Source organism: Podarcis raffonei, chromosome 3 (genome assembly GCF_027172205.1).
Source record: "Podarcis raffonei isolate rPodRaf1 chromosome 3, rPodRaf1.pri, whole genome shotgun sequence".
Lineage (NCBI taxonomy): Eukaryota > Metazoa > Chordata > Lepidosauria > Squamata > Lacertidae > Podarcis > Podarcis raffonei.
In genome coordinates, this window is record NC_070604.1 from 121653160 (window position 1) to 121672328 (window position 19169).

Below are 19169 nucleotides of genomic sequence, written 5' to 3' on the forward strand. Positions count from 1 at the left end.
CAAGGAGAAGGGGACGACAGAGGACGAGATGGCTGGACAGTGTTCTCGAAGCTACCAGCATGAGTTTGACCAAACTGCGGGAGGCAGTGGAAGACAGGAGTGCCTGGCGTGCTCTGGTCCAGGGGGTCACGAAGAGGCGGACACGACTAAACAACTAAACAACAACAACACCTCAGTGTTGTCTGAATGGATGGAGAGCAGCTCTCTAGGTTTTCCAGGCTGTATAGGTTCCCTACCCAGGGACTGAACCTGGGACCGTCTGCAGATGATCTGCCACAGATTTACGACCTTCCCTGTGTGCTCCCCAGCCATCAAACCTTAGGGAGAATTGCATTATTTATCTTGAAACAGTCGTGCAAGAAAAGGCAAGGTCTTTCCAGCAAGCACGATTGAGAAGGCAGAAATGTCTTTTGGATCCCACCGGACCGGGCCTGATGGAACTGTCCTGCTGTCTAGAGATCCCAGCGATGGAACATTGGGGCCCATGCCTCTCCATGACATGCTCTGCCCCAAGCCAAGACGCCTCCCCTCCAGCCCCTCAGTCTTACCTGAGTGAGTGCCATCTGGCCCGTCATCGCTTTGGAGACGTGTCCATCAATACCTCCTTGCAAGGCAGCATTTTGGAAGAAATCGCTGGAAGATGAAAGCACATGCAGACATACAAAATTAGACCACGGTAAGACTGGCAAATGAATCTTTGCTCCACTGTAAATTTATAATAATAATATGATGATGATGATGATGAATTGATTATTTCGGTCACAGACCAGTTCCAGCCCACATACAATATCAAGGAAGTCATAAAACACAATAGGGATACATTTGAATTTGCAAATTAGGTATAACAGGGACAATACAGATATAGCAACAGTTAATAAATATATAAATTAAAACTTAGTCGCTAACATATAACTAAAATTATCATTTGAGGCCTTAATCATTATGATAGCACAGCTAATAAATTATTAATAATAAATAATAATAATAATAATTAATAATTATAACCCGCCCATCTGGCTGAGTTTCCCCAGCCACTCTGGGTGGCTCCCAATCGAGTCTTAAAAACAGTACAACATTAAATATTAAAAACTTCCCAAAACAGGGCTGCCTTCAGATGTCTTTTAAAGATAAGATAGCTGCACTTCCGGGTTAGCGCCATCGGCGAATGGCGGAGTTCCTCCGATCGGAGGAACGGGCTCCGTGGAATTTGGGTCTTCCCGCTGCGGCGAAGGCGGGGACCCGCTAGAAATCCCAGGCGGAGGAGCCTGGGAACGTGGGGTTTGGCAGAGCACCAAAAGCTCCTCCCCTACTCGTGGGGAAACCCATTTTGGGGTTCCGGAGCGAAGTGGGGTGAGCAGCGCGGTGCTGCGAACTGACTGCTACTTTCACGGAGGGAAGCCGCACAGCCATCGCCGGAGAGCGCTGACTTTTTCCTGTTGACAATTGGATTTTAAACAAGTACCCGTGAGTAAAAACGGAAAATTGGACTAAAAAATTCTGGAATTAGGCACCGAAGCGGGAAGGTCTAAACAGGAAGTCCGCCTTCCGCTTTTTGTAAATAGACTGAAGCAAAAACTTTGCAATCTAATAGCCAGGAAAGTTGTTTTAAAGATTGAAATTTCCTGCATTTACAACTAATAAAACCCCCCTGGAAGCAGGAGAAAAGGGGGGGGGAATTTGACTGTTTAAGCCTGCAGGAGAGAGAGTAAAGGAAAATAAGTTTCCATCGCCCCAAACCTGGGAACGGGGTGTCAGGACAGAAATTTATGGAGATGTCCATTGATTGAAAGTGGAGCATTTTGACAGATAGTCAAGAAAGAGAAACAAATTAACTTCAACGCTGCTTTCTGCATTTTAAAGAAACAAAGTATTCGAAAATCGAAAGTAACTTTCCTTTGCTGGATACGTTTCAAAGATGGATACAAATAGAAATTGTGTCCCCTAGAGGGAGCTTGTCAGTTTGTTGCTGCAGTTTATTTGGAGACCTTACAGCTGCGAGATTGAGATCGTGAGACCAGTCGTTTGACCTTGAATAGAAATGTGCTGGGAGGAAGTTCTGGTGTCTGCCCTTGGCAAGACAAATGCTATGTTGGAGCAGTTGCATGAGAGGATAAATCTGATGAATGAGAAGTTGGATTTGATGACTGCCGTAGCCAGTGAATATGAATTAACGGGAAACAAAGATAATGAAATTATACAGGGACCAATTCAGGAAACTGGTTCAACTGGGCAAGTCCAAGGGCAGTTGAAGATGGAGGAGGCTGTGACCGTATCTCAAGCAACACGAATGGAGAGAGCTGAAGCCCTGCAGGAGCAAAAGCTGCTGTATTGGAAGATTGAACTTGGAGTGGGCTTGGAAGTGCCTGGAGTTAAGGAGGCTCCTAACTCTGGTGGGACTAGGAAACATGTTGACAATTATTTTTTGGAAGACTACTTTTTGGATTATAACGACGATGATGGGGAGTGGGACTGTGGGGAATGGGCTAGTTTGATGAAGGAAAATGGAGATTATTACCGGTTGGAACTCCCCAGAGACCTACTCCTCAAGGAGAAAGGGAAGAAATTAAGAAAGAAATCAACAAAGGGCAAGGAAGAGAGTAAGTACAAACAAGAAGAAGAAAATCTGCAGAAGGGGCATAGAAGAGACTTAAGGGCCTCGGACATAAGGTTACCAGGTTGATGGACTGGATATGGACAGAAAGGACTGACATAACCCGAGACCAGGAAGAAGGGACGTTGGACAAAAACTAGGGGGGGGGGGAGTTTATAAAAAGGGAATTTCTTTTTATTTTTGGAATTAGTGTAATACTAATGAAATATTTGGGAAAATGTTGGAAAGGAATTATTTGGCTTTAGTAAAAAGGATTTAAGGATTTAAGGAGTTATGTATAAATATGGATTAAATTTTGAATTTTAAAGTTTTTAAGGTAAGATAAAGTTAAACAAATTAAGGTAAACTGAATAACAGAACATGGTAAATGATGGAAAGGATTTGTTGAGTTAATTAAATAAGACAGACTGTTAAGACAAAATATTTAAATAAGAATTGAGAAATATGGGAAGAATTTGCTGAAACAATGAATTAAATTAGAATACAAAAAGGGAGGTGTGAGGAAGTCAAGAAACAAGCAGATGAAAAGATGTAATTTGAGAATTGTGTTTTCTTTTTTTGGTTTTATCTTTTTGCTTTTCTGTTGTATTTATCTTTTTAAGTTGTATTTTTCTTTTTTATATATATGTACTTTTGAAATTTTGAATAAATATCATTTAAAAAATAAATAAATAAAGATAAGATAGCTGCTTATTTCCTTGACATCTGAAGGGAGGGCATTCCACAGGGCGGGCACCACCACCGAGAAGGCCCTCTGCCTGGTTGCCTGTAACCTCACTTCTCGCAATGAGGGAACCACCAGAAGGCCCTTGGCGCTGGACCTCAGTGTCCGGGCAGAACGATGGGGGTGGAGACGCTCCTTCAGGTTCCCTAAGTTTTATTAATTTTAATAATATTAATATTCCACCTTTCATCCGAATTACAGAGCGGCTTACAATATACAGTGGTACCTCAGGTTAAGTACGGTACTTTATTCGTTCCGAAGGTCCATTCTTAACCTGAAACTGTTCTTAACCTGAAGCACCACTTTAGCTAATGGGGCCTCCCATTGCCACCGTGCCGCCGGAGCACGATTTCTGTTCTCACCCTGAAGCAAAGTTCTTAACCCGAGGTACTATTTCTGGGCTAGTGGAGTCTGTAACCTGAAGTGTCTGTAACCTGAAGCGTATGTAACCCGAGGTACCACTGTAACATATATATATGAAGCAAACACACCCTGAAGACCATGCAGGGCTTCCTACTTTACACTAAGGGTGGGTAAACTCAGGCCTTCTGTGGCCCCCAAGTTCTCTCTGAGTGGCCCTTGCGACTCTCCAGGCCACGCCCCTCCCTAGCCACGCCCCCTTTTGCCAGGCTTGTTTCACATCCTCCTTGAGTATTTGCACCAGGCTGGAATGTGTCCTGGAACTCTGATAATGCATTTTGCTTGCCTGGATGGAAGGAGGAGGGGGCTTCTGTGGATGTCTATAGAAAGCAGCCTGGCGTTCAAAAGGTACACCGTATTTTTTGCTCTATAAGACTCACTTTTTCCCTTCTAAAAAGTAAGGGGAAATGTGTGTGCGTCTTATGGAGTGAATGCAGGCTGCGCAGCTATCACAGAAGCCAGAACAGCAAGAGGGATTGCTGCTTTCGCTGCGCAGCAACCCCTCTTGCTGTTCTGGCTTCTGAGATTCAGAATATTTTTTTTCTTGTTTTCCTCCTCCAAAAACTAGGTGCGTCTTGTGGTCTGGTGCGTCTTATAGAGTGAAAAATACGGTACATGCCTGGGAAGCCCAACCAAGCCAAGTTTCCCAGAAGCAAAAGAACATGGACCAGACCAGTGACTCATCTGGCCCAGCAGACTTCTCTAACTTTTCTCTATCCATCTTCCCCATCTATAATTTTGAAAACTTGCACCATGCCCCGTTTCTCGCCTTTTCTCGAAACTGAAAAGCCCCACATGTCGCCTAACTTCACGGGGAGCTACTCCACCCCCTTGATCATTCTAGAAAGGACTTTGGTGGGCCTTGCAGGGTTCAAAGGAAGGGGGTATGCAGGCAAAAAGGCTTCACAAGCGAGGGAGGGAGACCTGCGGACAAAAGGGAGTCAACTAGAGCTCAGGCACAAACTCTTATTCAATTGCATCAATGGAAATGCCAGCCAGAACTGCAGGTTTAAGTTTGATCTCCAAAGCTATAAAAGTGATGGCTTCACCAATCCGATTGCATTCAAATCTGTTGCAACCAGCCCTGGGACCTTAGGGTGAAGGGCGGGTTGTTAATTAAAGCAATAATAATCTTTCCAAGCATACCCTTTTAGTATTAAGATGTCAAGAAGGGAAAAGGACTAAACCTCAGGTTCTTTCATCTGCCTCCTTTTCAATCAGATAATCTCCAACCTTTGTAATTAAGGCAGTATCCATATCTCTTTGCTCTGGGGAACTGCTCAAGGGCATATCCTCACTAAGTGAGTTTTAGCCTTTCCAGGTGAAATGTACGTAATACCTTGGAAGCCGGCGCTTGGTGTTTTAATCTCTTTGCTGCTCTTTCATTATTGCGGGGTGGAACAGGCGATAGGGAAGAAGGAAGATTAAGACCCAGTTGTTGTTGGCATCTGTCTATCTCAGGAGACAATGGAGTGTGCCTCTGGGGGTGAAGCCAAAAGGCTGTGTTGTTAGTGACCGCCAGACCCCCAAGCCTGGGAAGTGTGCATGGAGGTCCCAGGCTGCCCAGACGACAAGCCCCCCCTCTTGGCCTTGCCGATGTGGTCCAAAAGAAACCAGAGCAAGATGTTTGGCAGCAGGGAAGGAGAGTCCACCTCACACTGGGAGCCTCTTCCACTGTGTATAAATATTATGAAATGAATGGATGGATGATAACAGAACCCTGTCCCAGGCCATGATGGCTACATACTCCGCCAGTGTATTGGAGGGAATACAGCTCTGAATGCATTGCTGAGAATCACAGGTGTTAAGAAGAAGAAGAAGAAGAAGAAGAAGAAGAAGAAGAAGAAGAAGAGGAGGAGGAGTTTGGATTTGATATCCAGCTTTATCACTACCCGAAGGAGTCTCAAAGCGGCTAACATTCTCCTTTCCCTTCCTCCCCCACAACAAACACTCTGTGAAGTGAGTGGGGCTGAGAGACTTCAGAAAAGTGTGACTGGCCCAAAGTCACCCAGCAGCTGCATGTGGAGGAGCGGGGAAGCGAACCCGGTTCACCAGATTACGAGTCCACCGCTCTTAACCGCTACACCACACTGGCTCCACACTGAGAGGGCTCTTGGACTCATGTTCTGCTTTCAGGCTTCCCACTGGGACATCTGGTTGGTCATGAGATAGGACAGTGGCCTGCTCCTACAAGGCTCATCTTACATCATGGGCAACCAAAGAACTGTTAATAATAATAATAATAATAATAATAATAATAATAATAATAATTTTTATTTATACCCCGCCCTCCCCGGCCAGAGCCGGGTTCAGGACGGCTAACACCAATAAAATCACAGTAAAAACATAATGGGGGGGAAAGAGAAGGGGGGAGCAATTTAAAATACAGGTTAAAATGCAATTTAAAATGCAGCCTCATTTTAAAGTAGCCGATAAATCAAGACCATAAGTGGAGGGAAACATAAGGGTCAGACCGAGTCCAAACCAAAGGCCAGGCAGAACAGCTCTGTCTTGCAGGCCCTGCGGAAAGATGTCAAGTCCCGCAGGGCCCTAGTCTCTTGTGACAGCGCATTCCACCACGTCGGGGCCAGTGCTGAAAAGGCCCTGGCCCTAGCTGAAACCAATCTAACCGCCTTGAGGCTTGGGATCTCCAAAGTGTGGTTATTTGTGGGCCTTAAGGTCCTCCGCGCGGCATACCAGGCAACCCCTGTCTCTGGGTTTGGCAGCCAAGGGAGGTGAGAAACCTATGCGAGCTCGTGTGCTCAATCAACGCCCAGACAGTTCTCTGCACTGTGGAATGGAATTTAAGAAAGGAGAGTTTGACTAAACATCAGAAAAAACACACACATTCTGACAGCAAGAGGAGTTCGACAGAGGAACGGTCTCCCTTGGGAGGTTGTGGGCTTGATCCTTCCTTGGAAGTTTTTAAGCAGAGGTTGAATGGCCATCTGTCACATATGCTTTAGCTGAGATTCCTGCATTGCAGGGGGTTGGACTAGATGACCCTTGGGGCCCTTCCAAGTCTAGCATTCTATGATTTAGGAGAGATAGAATAATATATTTCTTCATGCAGTACATAGTCATACTATGGAGGCAGTGATTTATGAAGGAGAGGGCTGTCAATGACTACTAGCCACGATGCTTCTGGATACCAGTTGTTGCCAACCACGAGATGGGAGAGTGCTCTTGCTCACGTTCTGCTCGTTGGTTTCCCAACAGGCATCTGGGTGGCCATTGTGAGCATGGGATGCTGAACTCAACAGACCAGGTGGGCCATTGGCATGATCCTGCAAGCTATTCTTATTTTCTTATGCCCTTTGACACCAATTGCCATAATTGGTTGGTTGTGAATACAGTGGTACCTCGGGTTACATACACTTCAGGTTACATACGCTTCAGGTTACAGACTCCGCTAACCCAGAAATAGTACCTCAGGTTAAGAACTTTGCTTCAGGATGAGAACAGAAATCGTGCTCCGGCGGCGCGGCGGCAGCAGGAGGCCCCATTAGCTAAAGTGGTGCTTCAGGTTAAGAACAGTTTCAGGTTAAGAACGGACCTCCAGAACAAATTAAGTACTTAACCCGAGGTAGCACTGTAACTGGTTGTCTGTGGAGTGTTTTCAATATGTGTGGGGGGGCATTCAGGGCTTTGTGGGAATGGAAGTACCCTTTCTGTCCCAATGACTGTGGGTCAGGGAAGTTACAGCCCAGCGTGGAAAGGATTCCGTCCAGTGTTCAAAATTCCCATTGTTCTAGGTGCATTTTGCATCAGGGAATTTCATTAGAATGCACACTTTCTAAGCTCTGGGCTCAGTACTGCATTTAGTTCGCAACAAGAACAAGAGTTGTCTGCAAGCACCCCTCTTTCAATGCCAAAAACAGTTCTGCAGAAAGCAGAAATCTTCCTCTTCTAGAAGAAACCACAATAACAATCCGAAAAGCTGGGGGAATTAACTGGCACCTTCTCTGGTCAAGAGAGGCGGGTCAGAAAGGTCTTCCCGACGGAAAAAGGGCCATTGGTCCCTGCTAATGCCTGCAACCAATTTACCGTATTTTTTGCACCATAACACTCACTTTTTTCCTCCTAGAAAGTAAGGGGAAATGTCTGTGCGTGTTATGGAGGGAATGCCTACGGATGGCGGGGGGATCTGCTGCAGTCCTGAGCAGAGGATCCATGGTTCCCCTTCCTTCCCTCCTCCGTGGCTCGCTTTGAAACAGCAAAGCGGGAGAAGAGCCGCTGAGTGGGGAGGAGAGAGGGACAGAGAGCCTGCTTGCTTTAAAGGAGCAAAGCGGGAGAGGAGAGGAGCCTTCTCCCCTTATACCCCTCTTCTGCATTATTAGCAGCATCCTTCTCCACCCACCCCAGGCGTGCTTCTTCTCCCCTTAAACCCCTCTTCTGCATTATTAGCAGCATCCTTCTCCTTGTCCCTTGAATGCTTTTCCTTCCCTCCCCACTTAAAACGTGGTTACAAAGCACGGATCCACATGGATCCTCAGGATTTCTGCACTGGGTCACTCCAAATTCACCATCAGATCACATAACATGTCCATGGCTACATCTTGCACCAAAAAAATCACGCACCCACTGTTGCCTGGGGCCGCAGTGGTGCAAAAACGTGGTTACAAAGCATGGATCCACAGGATTTTTGCACTGGGCTACTCCAAACTCACTGTCAGATCACATGGCTGTGGCCACAGCATGAACCACAAAAATCATACATCCACTGTTTCGTTTAGAATATTTTTTTTCTTGTTTTCCTCTTCTAAAATCTATGTGCGTGTTATGGTCGGGTGCGTGTTATAGAGCGAAAAATACGGTATTCTGCAAGGGGCAGCGGCAGAAAATGAAACAGCCAGGGAAAGGAAACATAAATCGGACATCAAGAGTCACAAGACAGAGAAACCAGTAGGAGAACACTTCAATCTCCCAGGACATTCTATACAAGATCTCAAAGTAGCTGTTTTACTACAAAGGAATTTCAGAAATAGACTGGAAAGAGAAGCTGCTGAATTGCAACTCATTACCAAACTTAAAACCATGGAGAGACCTGGTCTGAACAAAGACATTGGATTCTTATCTCATTATACATGACAAAGCCTTTTTTCACCTTCTCACCCCTTGCTTTTTCCTGTAAGACCTATTGCAGTCGTTAAGAGTCGTCAACAGGCTCATCACAGCTACCTGCCAATCACCCATTCCCACCACCCTTCTGAGTAATACCCCTCCCCACCTTCTCACTATATAGAGGGATCTGGCAACTTCTGTTTCAAGTGTATCTGAAGAAGTGTGCATGCACACGAAAGCTCATACCAAGAACTAACTTAGTTGGTCTTTAAGGTGCTACTGGAAGGAAAAAAATTTTTGTTTAGCCAGGGAAGGGAGTTTGCCTCCTCACCCGGGGAACCCTTCCTCACACCTCCATGCTGCCCACAAATGAATGAAAACAAAGAGGCAGAGATGAGCAAATGAAGGCACAAGTGTTGAGTGGGAAGGGGGGGGGGGCTGAGATGGCAGAGATATAGAGAAAAACAAAGGGTTGCTTTTCAGCAGCCAGGAAGATTTGGAAAGCAGCATTGGGCAAAACCAGAAGCCACCCTGATGCGCAATCACTTCCTCAGATTCAGCAACACTTTTTCTCTTTTCTCCTTTTTTCATTTGTTTTTTCTAGCCACCTGGTTCTGGAGAAAGTCAGGAAATAAGTAAAATAGTAGTGGTGGTAATAATGATAGTTATTATTTTATGTCCTCCTGCATTCTGTTGTTTGCTTTGCCTTCACGTTCCCTTCCTCAGCCTTTCCAGAGAATACTGAAGGGCCTTGTTGAACTGTCCTAGTTCTTCGTGTCTCAGCCCCTCTGCCCTGCGCACTGTCATTACTGGCAGCTGTGCAGTCCCACCAATCTGCTTCATGCCTGGGCTTGGTATCTCAGCAAGTGAAAGGTAAAGGGACCCCTGGACATTAGGTCCAGTCGTGGCCAACTCTGGGGTTGTGGCGCTCATCTTGCTCTACTGGCCGAGGGAGCCGGCGTACAGCTTCCGGGTCATGTGGCCAGCAGGACTAAGCTGCTTCTGGCAAACCAGAGCAGCACACAGAAACGCTGTGTACCTTCCCGCCGGAGCGGTACCTATTTATCTACTTGCACTTTGACGTGCTTTCGAACTGCTAGGTTGGCAGGAGCAGGGACTGAGCAATGGGAGCTCACTCCGTTGCGGGGATTTGAACCGCTGACCTTCTGATCGGCAAGTCCTAGGCTCTGTGGTTTAACCCACAGCGCCACCCGCATCCCTGTCTCACCAAGTACCATTCTCCAAATGGTGTCTATGTATTAAGTCTCATCCCTTTTTTAAAAAAAAAGCAAAAAAACAAAGATAAGACACATCATCAACACACAACAAGCAGATCAGCAGAAATGGGGAACCTGTGGCCCTCCAGATGTTGTGGTCATGTCCCAGCTCCCATCAACCCTCACCGTTGGCCATGCTGACTTCTGGGACTGATAGGAGTTGAGTGTTCAACAGCATCTGGAGGGCCACTGGCACCCTACCCCAATATAGAGTGCAAGAAGACAATGTCAGATAAATCTGAGACCCAAAGCTTTTTCAGATGCCTTGTGTTGGGTACCACCCCATGCAGCCATCCACAGATGCCATACAACCTCAAAGCATTCAGGATGGTCGGCACGTTGTGGATAACTCATGATCTCTATCCAAAAGCCTCTTTTAACTTCCCTCTTCCCCTATGTTAAACCACAAGCAGACACTATATTTACATTTCCAAAACGTATCATTGTGGTCAGCATAAGCCATGCTCAATCCTAAAGGTGTCAAATAACCCTCGGTAGTGATTTTCTTTTAGATTTACAGAGGAAGAACATGCTGATCCTGTAGTAAACATAGCAAATCAAACATTCTAGGACTTGGGAGCCAATCATATTTCCCCTTCCCTAAGGTTATTGCTCTTAATGAAGGGTGTGAGGCTTTGCACATGAACCCAAATCATGCACTCCTGTAGCAGGGTCTAGCTTCGACAGGTGCTTTAATAATAATAATTAATAATAATAATAATAATAAATTTATACCCCGCCCATCTGGCTGGGTTTCCCCAGCCACTCTGGATGGCTCCCAATAACATATGAAAAACACGATAAAACATCAAATATTAAAAACTGCCCTAAACAGGGCTGCCTTCAAATGTTTTCTAAAAGTCAGGTACAGTCATACCTTGGGATGAATACGCTTCACCTTAAATATTTTCGGGTTGCGCTCCATGGCGACCTGGAAGTAATGGAGTGAGCGCATTACTTCCAGTTTTTGCCACTCACGCATGCGCAGATGCTCAAAATGACGTCATGCGCATGCGCAGAAGCAGCAAAATGCGACCCGCGCAGACGCACAGTCGTGTCTTACATTCGCTTCTGGATGCGAACGAGGCTCCGGAACAGATCCCGTTCGCATCCAGAGGTACCACTGTAGTTGTTTATTCCCTTGACATCTGATGGGAGGGTGTTCCACAGCGCGGGCGCCACTACCGAGAAGGCCCTCTGCCTGGTTTAAAGCAACAGAGTTCAGTTATCATTGACAGTCACCTACAATTACGATGTTCTGGTCTCCCATAAATACCCCGTTCTTCCTCCTCCCATTCTTAACAGCACATGGCAAGTTCTACATTGGCCGCAAGTGTAGCCTTCATTTGAAAGAAGTTCCAGAGGCTGTACTTTAACCCGTTTTTGACAGCCAGTGGTGGTGTGTAGTTTGAAGGCTGCGGCCCTTGGCTGGGGAAGATCCAAGTTTAAATGAGAGTTCCTCTGAGCCATGAAAATTAGTGAGTAAACTTGGGCTAGTTGTGATCTCCTCCTAACCTACCTCACACAGTTGTCAGGGAGTTGACGTGGAGGAGCCTATGTTCCTTGGAAGAAGAGCGAGTAGCAATGTAACAAACAACAGGTGCCTTCTTCATGGCAGCACACAGTTAAACTATGCAACTTGCTCCAGCAGGAGGCAATGATAGCTATCATCCTAAAAAGCAAAGGTAAAGGGACCTCTGACCTTAAGGTCCAGTTGTGGCCTACTCTGGGGTTCCAGCACTCATCTCGCTTTATTGGCCGAGGGAGCCGGCGTACAGCTTCCAGGTCATGTGGCCAGCATGACTAAGTCACTTCTAGCGAATCAGAGCAGCGCACGGAAACGCCGTTTACCTTCCCGCCGGAGCGGTACCTATTTATCTACTTGCACTTTGACGTGCTTTCGAACTGCCAGGTTGGCAGGAGCAGGGACTGAGCAACGGGAGCTCACCCCGTTGCAGGGATTCAAACCACCGACCTTCTGATTGGCAAGCCCTAGGCTCTGTGGTTTAACCCACAGCACCACCCGCGTCCCAGCTATCATCCTAGATGGCTTTAAAAGAGGATTAGACAAGCTCATGGAGGAAAGGGCTATGAATGGCTGCTAGCTATGCTTGGTCTCCACCCAGTTGGAAGCAATGATGCTTCTGAAACACCAGGTGCCAGAAGCTGAATGAGGGGAAAGGGCTCTTGTGCTCAGATCCTTCTTGCTGGTTTCTCACAGGCATCTGGTTGGCCATTGCGAGAAAAGGATGCTGAACGAGACTGGCCAGTAGCCAGGTCCAGCAGGCTCTTATTAAGTTCTTATGGAGCTTCAGTATTCAAGGCCAGCACTCAGCTGTGACTTGAACAGACTTGAATTTCTCTTGCCTATTTTTCCTAACTTCCCATTCTTTCACTCTGTTCTTTGATTCCTTCTCTGCACTAAATAGATTCCCTTGGCTTCCCTTCTTAGGATCCCTCTTGGGAACTCAACTTTCTGGAGCTTCTCTTTCTATATTTTTATTTGTACCCTGTTCTTCTGCTCATTGAGAACCCAGAGCAGCCGAAAGCTCTGCATTTCTGATAGAGTTACCTGTCAACTTGAGGGACGCTTAAAGCTCATCTGTTTCCGACGGTTCTGGCACAGTTGCTTCCATTAAGAATGACCTTTACTTACATAATGCATATTTATGCTAATTGGCTTCTTTGTTTGGCAGCTCTGCTTTTGTCTCATTTATTTATCATTTCAAATTATAACAGTGCAATCTTGGCCTTCAAAAATCAATGGTAACGAGGACGGGTCAAGGCTCCACGGCAGAACACCTACTTTGCATGCAGAAGGCTCCAGGCTGAATCAGAATCATAGAATTGCAGTTTCTATCTAGTCCAACCCCCCTGCAATGCAGAAATCACAGCTGAAGATTCTGTAACAGATAGGCCAACCAGCCTCTGCTTAAAAACCTCCGAGGAAGGAGTCTACCACCTTCCAAGGGAGTCTCTTCTACTGTCACACAACTCTTAATGTCAGAAAGTTCTTCCTAATGTTTAGTCAGAACCGCCTTTCTTATAATTTGAAACCATTGGTTCAGGCCCTCTCCTCTGGAGCAGCAGAAAACAACCTTGCTCCATCTTCCATGTGACAGCCTATCAGATATGTGAAGATGGCAATCCTATCACTTCTCAGTCTCCTCTTCTCCAGGCCAAACATCTTCAACTCCCTCAACCATTCTTCATATGGTTTGGTTTCCAGGCCCTTCATCATCCTGCTCAGCCTCCTCTGCACACCTTCCAACTTGTCAATATCCTTCTTAAACTGCAGTGCCTAGAACTGGGCAGACGACCCCAGGTGGGGTCTGACCAAGGCAGAATAGAGCGCCCAGAAGCCTCAGATTCTCCACCTAGTAATTATATCCAGTTGTGGGTCTGGCTGAAGATCAACCAAGGAATTTGGGATGAAAATACAATTTCTCAAGTCTTTTCTAGAAGAGCTTTAGTTGTTCTGCATATGGACTGTTTCATCCCTCAGGCTAAAGGCTGGGCCTTAGATGGCAGAACCTCTTGTACTGTCTTGATCCCATATCTGCTACCCTTCCCTGCCATTAGAATGCAGCATGTACTGTCTTGTTCTATTGCATTTCAGCAACCTCCCCTAATCCCTCTTTTTAAAGCCATCACTCATGCGTGCCTTTGAAAGGATGTTTCCATGTTCCCGATGGAATTTTGCATGTGGTGTGTATGGAGAATGGAAGAACGTGGTGTTCCAGATGTACCAACTCTCTTCCTTGCGGGCTTTGGAATTTCATCAAAGCGTTTCTTCTGAAAGTGGGGCTTAGTGTTTGACATCATATATCAAATGGAAGGAGCTGATCTTTCGCATCATAGAGTTGTAGGGTAGGGAAAGGGAAGGGAACATGAAGGTGAAGCAAACAATAGAACGCAGGAGAACATTGGATGTCAAAGGGCATAAGAAGATAAGGATCAGGTGCACAGCCTGGGAGTCATTTTGGACTCACAGCTGTCCATGGAGGCGCAGGTTAATTCTGTGTCCAGGGTGACTGCCTACCAGCTCCACCTGGTACGCAGGCTGAGACCCTACCTGCCTGCGGACTGTCTTGCCAGAGTGGTGCATGCTCTAGTTATCTCCCGCTTGGACTACTGCCATGCGTTCTACGTGGGGCTACCTTTGAAGGTGACCCGGAAACTGCAATTAATCCAGAATGCGGCACCTGGACTGTTGACTGGGAGTGGCCGCCGGGACCACATAACACCGGTCCTAAAAGATCTGCATTGGCTCCCAGTACGTTTCCAAGCACAATAGATAGATAAACTTTATTCGCATTAGCCAATGGCCATAGCAACATAAAACAAGCAATATATACAATTAAAAAGACAACAATTGGTAAAAAGGACAATCACTGGCTCCCAGTACGCTTCCGAGCACAATTCAAAGTGTTGGTCTGTCCTTTAAAGCCCTCAACAGCCTCTGTCCTGTATATCTGAAGGAGCGTCTCCACCCCCATTGTTCAGCCCAGACACTGAGGTCCAGCTCTGAGGGCCTTCTGGCGGTTCCCTCATTGCGAGAATGAAGTTACAAGGAACCAGACAGAGGGCCTTCTCGGTTGTGGCGCCCGCCCTGTGGAACACCCTCCCTTCAGATGTGAAGGAAATAAGCAGCTATCTTTTCTTTAAAAGACATCTGAAGGCAGCCCTGTTTAGGGAAGTTTTTAATATTTAATGCTGTACTGTTTTTAACACTTGATTGGAAGCCGCCCAGAGTGGCTGGGGAAACTCAGCCAGATGGCCAGGGTATTATTATTATTATTATTATTATTATTATTATTATTATTGCTGCCTGCAGGATTACGCCAGTGGCCCATCTGGTCTATCGAGTCCAGCATTCTCTGCTCACAATGGCCAACCATAAGCCTGGTGGGAAACCAGCGAGCAGAACGTGAGCAAGAGCGCTCTCCCATCTCGTGGTTGGCAGCAACTGGTAGCCAGAAGCATCATGGCTAGTAGTCATAGACAGCCCTCTCCTTCATAAATCATTGCTTCCCTAGTATGACTATGTACTGCATGAAGAAATATATTTGAATATAAATATGAATGCCCCCCCCACATATTGAAAACACTCCACAGACAACCAGTTACAGTGCTACCTCGGGTTAAGTACTTAATTTGTTCTGGAGGTCCGTTCTTAACCTGAAACTGTTCTTAACCTGAAGCACCACTTTAGCTAATGGGGCCTCCTGCTGCTGCCGCGCCGCCGGAGCACGATTTCTGTTCTCATCCTGAAGCACAGTTCTTAACCTGAGGTACTATTTCTGGGTTAGCGGAGTCTGTAACCTGAAGCGTATGTAACCTGAAGTGTATGTAACCCGAGGTACCACTGTATTCACTACCAACCAATTATGGCAATTGGTGTCAAAGGGCATAAGAAAATAAGAATAGCTTGCAGGATCATGCCAATGGCCCACCTGGTCTGTTGAGTCCAGCATTCTCTGCTCACAATGGCCACCCAGATGCCTGTTGGGAAACCAACGAGCAGAACGTGAGCAAGAGCACTCTCCCATCTTGTGGTTGGCAACAACTGGTATCCAGAAGCATCGTGGCTAGTAGTCATTGACAGCCCTCTCCTTCATAAATCACTGCCTCCATAGTATGACTATGTACTGCATGAAGAAATATATTATTCTATCTCTCCTAAATCATAGAATGCTAGACTTGGAAGGGTCCCAAGGGTCATCTAGTCCAACCCCCTGCAATGCAGGAATCTCAGCTAAACCATCCAGGTTTCCAGTAACTGGTCACAGCCATCATGGCTAGAAGCCATCAGTAGCCCTCTCCTCCATGAATCTGCCTCGCTCTCTTTAGGCTGCTAATGCACCAGCAATGACTTGCCATGGTTACGTGCGAAGAGTTAGGCAGGCAAGAGTGATTGTGGTTAGCAACATTAATGGACAAATGGTCTGGGCTGCTTAACCAGTCCCATTTCTCCTGCCTTCCCACACACCCACGAAATGTCTCTGGGACAGTTTCAGCTGCAAGGTTCTTCTCTTCCAGCCTCAAGCCTGGAGAGGCAGCCAGCTCATCTCTCAAGAGTGACTAGTAGCTGCTTCACTCTGCAAGCATTTAATCCACCACCAGCTCACGGGCTGCCAATCAGTTCCCAGCAGAAGTCAACTGGCTTATTGCTCCATCTCATCTTCTTGCAAAAGCTGCCTTGTGCAAACAGGCTGTTGCATTCTATGATTAAACGGGAGTTACACTACTTGCTTAGCAACTGACTGGGCTAAACTCAATGTTATCTCTTACATGAAGAAACTGCACTCCTAACACATACAGGAGCCTACAGGTACATCCCTGATCAACTCAGATAACTTTACAAAAGATACCTTCCGAAATGTCGCAATAAAGTACATAGGTGTTGCTTTATGCATTCCAAAGGGTACAACCTGTGGGTTAGACAGTGTGGTTTCAAAGAAAGCTGGGGTGCAGTTAGCATGAGAACACTGAGTGATAAAGGTGTTGGAACATACGTGAAGGAAATAAAGCGAGGTCCCTGTGTTGCCTAGGTAAGAGAGATTTAGGCAGTTTTCATGCCTTAAAGGTAATGTGGCCAGCATGACAAAGCCACTTCTGGCGAACCAGAGCAGCGCACGGAAACACCGTTTACCTTCCCACAGGAGCGGTACCTATTTATCTACTTGCACTTTGATGTGCTTTTGAACTTACTCACATATAATAAGGCAATTTCCTTATTTGCCAATAACATTTTTATTGAAAGCTTTTTTTAACCCATTGAACACTCAAAACTCTAACTCATTTATACAAAAATACAAAACACAATTATATAGGGAAAAGAAAAAAGAGACAGTTTCCTCTGTTCCTGTCTAGAACTGGGGCTGCTGTTCCTGCTGCTGTTTGTATTGATTGATTTATTCTAGCGACACTTTTTTTAAAGCACAAAATTCCTTTTAACTGTACTGTGATTGAAATGTGTATTAAGTTCAGTTTCAGTGCAAGTAACCTTAAGGTGCATTTGCTGGAAATGGTGGGATGAAATGATTGTAGTTTCAGACAAAGATCAATAAAATATCCCTCTAAAGAGAATGGCAAAATTGACAGGACCAAATGGCATGGGGTTTGTTTGTTTCAATAAACAGATATTTATGGTGTTTTCTGGGCACAATTAAAATCACAAAATAAAAGAAGAGGGTGCAGTGAAATGCTGTCTTGCCCTTCTCCCTCTCCCAGTGGAAACATGTGCTCAGATGCTTTCTTTTTTTCATGTCCAAACGCCTTATAAAATTACCGTATTTTTTGCACCATAACACTCACTTTTTTCCTCTTAGAAAGTAAGGGGAAATGTCTGTGCGTGTTATGGAGGGAATGCCTACGGGTGGCATGCCTATGGATTTTCCTCCTCTAAAAACTACGTGCGTGTTATGGTCGGGTGCGTGTTATAGAGCGAAAAATAGGGTAGCCTCTCTGTGGTGTATCTGAAGTCTAAAGTCAAAGATAAGAGACAGTTATAAAAAAATGCTTTCTGTCCCTTCTGAGGACAGCAGCAGCAGATGAGAGAGATGTAGATCCTGTGCATGCTTATCTGTGAGTAGACATCACCGAACACACAGTCTGAACTTATTCCCAAACAGGCATGGAAGACACCAACTTTTGCAAACAGGGCCTGAGGGTGACATAGCATTAAGTAACCCCCATATTGACTTGGAGAGATATTCCCCCAAATCTAGCTGAAACAAAAGGTAAGGTAAAGGATCCCTGGATGGTTAAGTCCAGTCCAAGGCGACTATGGGGTTGCGGCACTCATCTCGCTTTAGCCCGAAGGAGACAGCGTTTGTCCACAGACAGCTTTCCGGGTCATGTGGCCAGCAGGACTAAACCGCTTCTGGTGCAATGGGACACTGTGACAGAAGCCACAGTGGTACCTATTTATCTACTTGCACTGGCGTGCTTTAGAACTGCTAGGTTGGCAGAAGCTGGGACAGAGCAACAGGAGCTCACTACTGTCGTGGGGATTCGAATCACCGTCCTTCCAATCGGCAAGCCCAAGAGGCTCAGTGGTTTGGACCACAGCACCTGTTCCCAGCAAAGCCAAGCTCAATACAATACCTCTCAAAACAATAACAAGTACCTACAAGAAGTGAGTTGGTGGTCACTGCTGCCCTCTGGGGGAGCAAGTTCCATAGTTTAACTATGTGTTTCATGAAAAAATCCTCTATCTGCCCTGAATCTTGCAACCTTCACTATTCAGCTGCACCATCCTCCATTCCAAGCCCATCAACAGATGGTGTAATTGCCTGAACCCTGTTTATCATTTGCTGGTGCTCTGACATGGCTGCACACACATCACTGGCAACCCAATGCTGGCTGGAATCATGACTGCTACATTGAGCTCCTTGGATAAAAAGGTGGGCTATATAAAGGCACAGATCGTGAAGCTGAGGCTCCAAGACTTTGGCCACCTCATGAGAAGAGAAGACTCCCTGGAAAAGACCCTGATGTTGGGAAAGATGGAGGGCACAAGGAGAAGGGGACGACAGAGGACGAGATGGTGGGACAGTGTTCTCAAAGCTACGAACATGAGTTTGACCAAACTGCGGGGGGCAGTGGAAGACAGGAGTGCCTGGTGTGCTCTGGTCCAGGTGGTCATGAAGAGGCAGACACGACTAATCGACTAAACAACAATATAAATGCAAAAAATGAATAAATCACGGCCTCTCATGGCAACAAATTCCATCATTTAGCTTTGTGCCATGTGAAAAAGTACTTTCTTTTGTCTGTCCTGAATTGTCCAGCTTTCAGCTTCAACATGTGGTCCAGGGTTTTAGTTATTAAAGGGCAGGGGGAAGTAACTCCTCTATCCACTTTCTCCACATCATGAATAATTTTATACAGTTCTGTCTTGCATCTTCTTACTCCCCTTTGCTCTCAACTAAGAAGCCCCAAACGTTGCAACCTTTCCCATATCCACTTAGCTGGGACAGTTCCAGTCTTGGACTGGATCATACCTGCTCGAAGAACAGCAACGGAAGTCTGAACACGGAAGAGAGAAGCATTCATAATTTACTGA

General features: G+C 46.0%; 2 protein-coding genes across 3 annotated transcripts in view; both read right to left on the reverse strand.

The window, feature by feature from the left end:
* Window positions 1–19169, reverse strand: part of PTK2B (protein tyrosine kinase 2 beta) — a 358085-nt gene that overhangs the window by 143549 nt on the left and 195367 nt on the right. The gene's annotated exons all lie outside the window — the stretch shown is intronic.
* EPHX2 (epoxide hydrolase 2) overlaps window positions 1–19169 on the reverse strand; it is a 110023-nt gene that overhangs the window by 87388 nt on the left and 3466 nt on the right. For both annotated transcript variants that reach the window (XM_053383810.1, XM_053383809.1), the window contains exon 2: window positions 549–633. In XM_053383810.1, the coding sequence (XP_053239785.1) occupies window positions 549–633 (85 nt within the window). The remainder of the gene's footprint in view (window positions 1–548; window positions 634–19169) is intronic.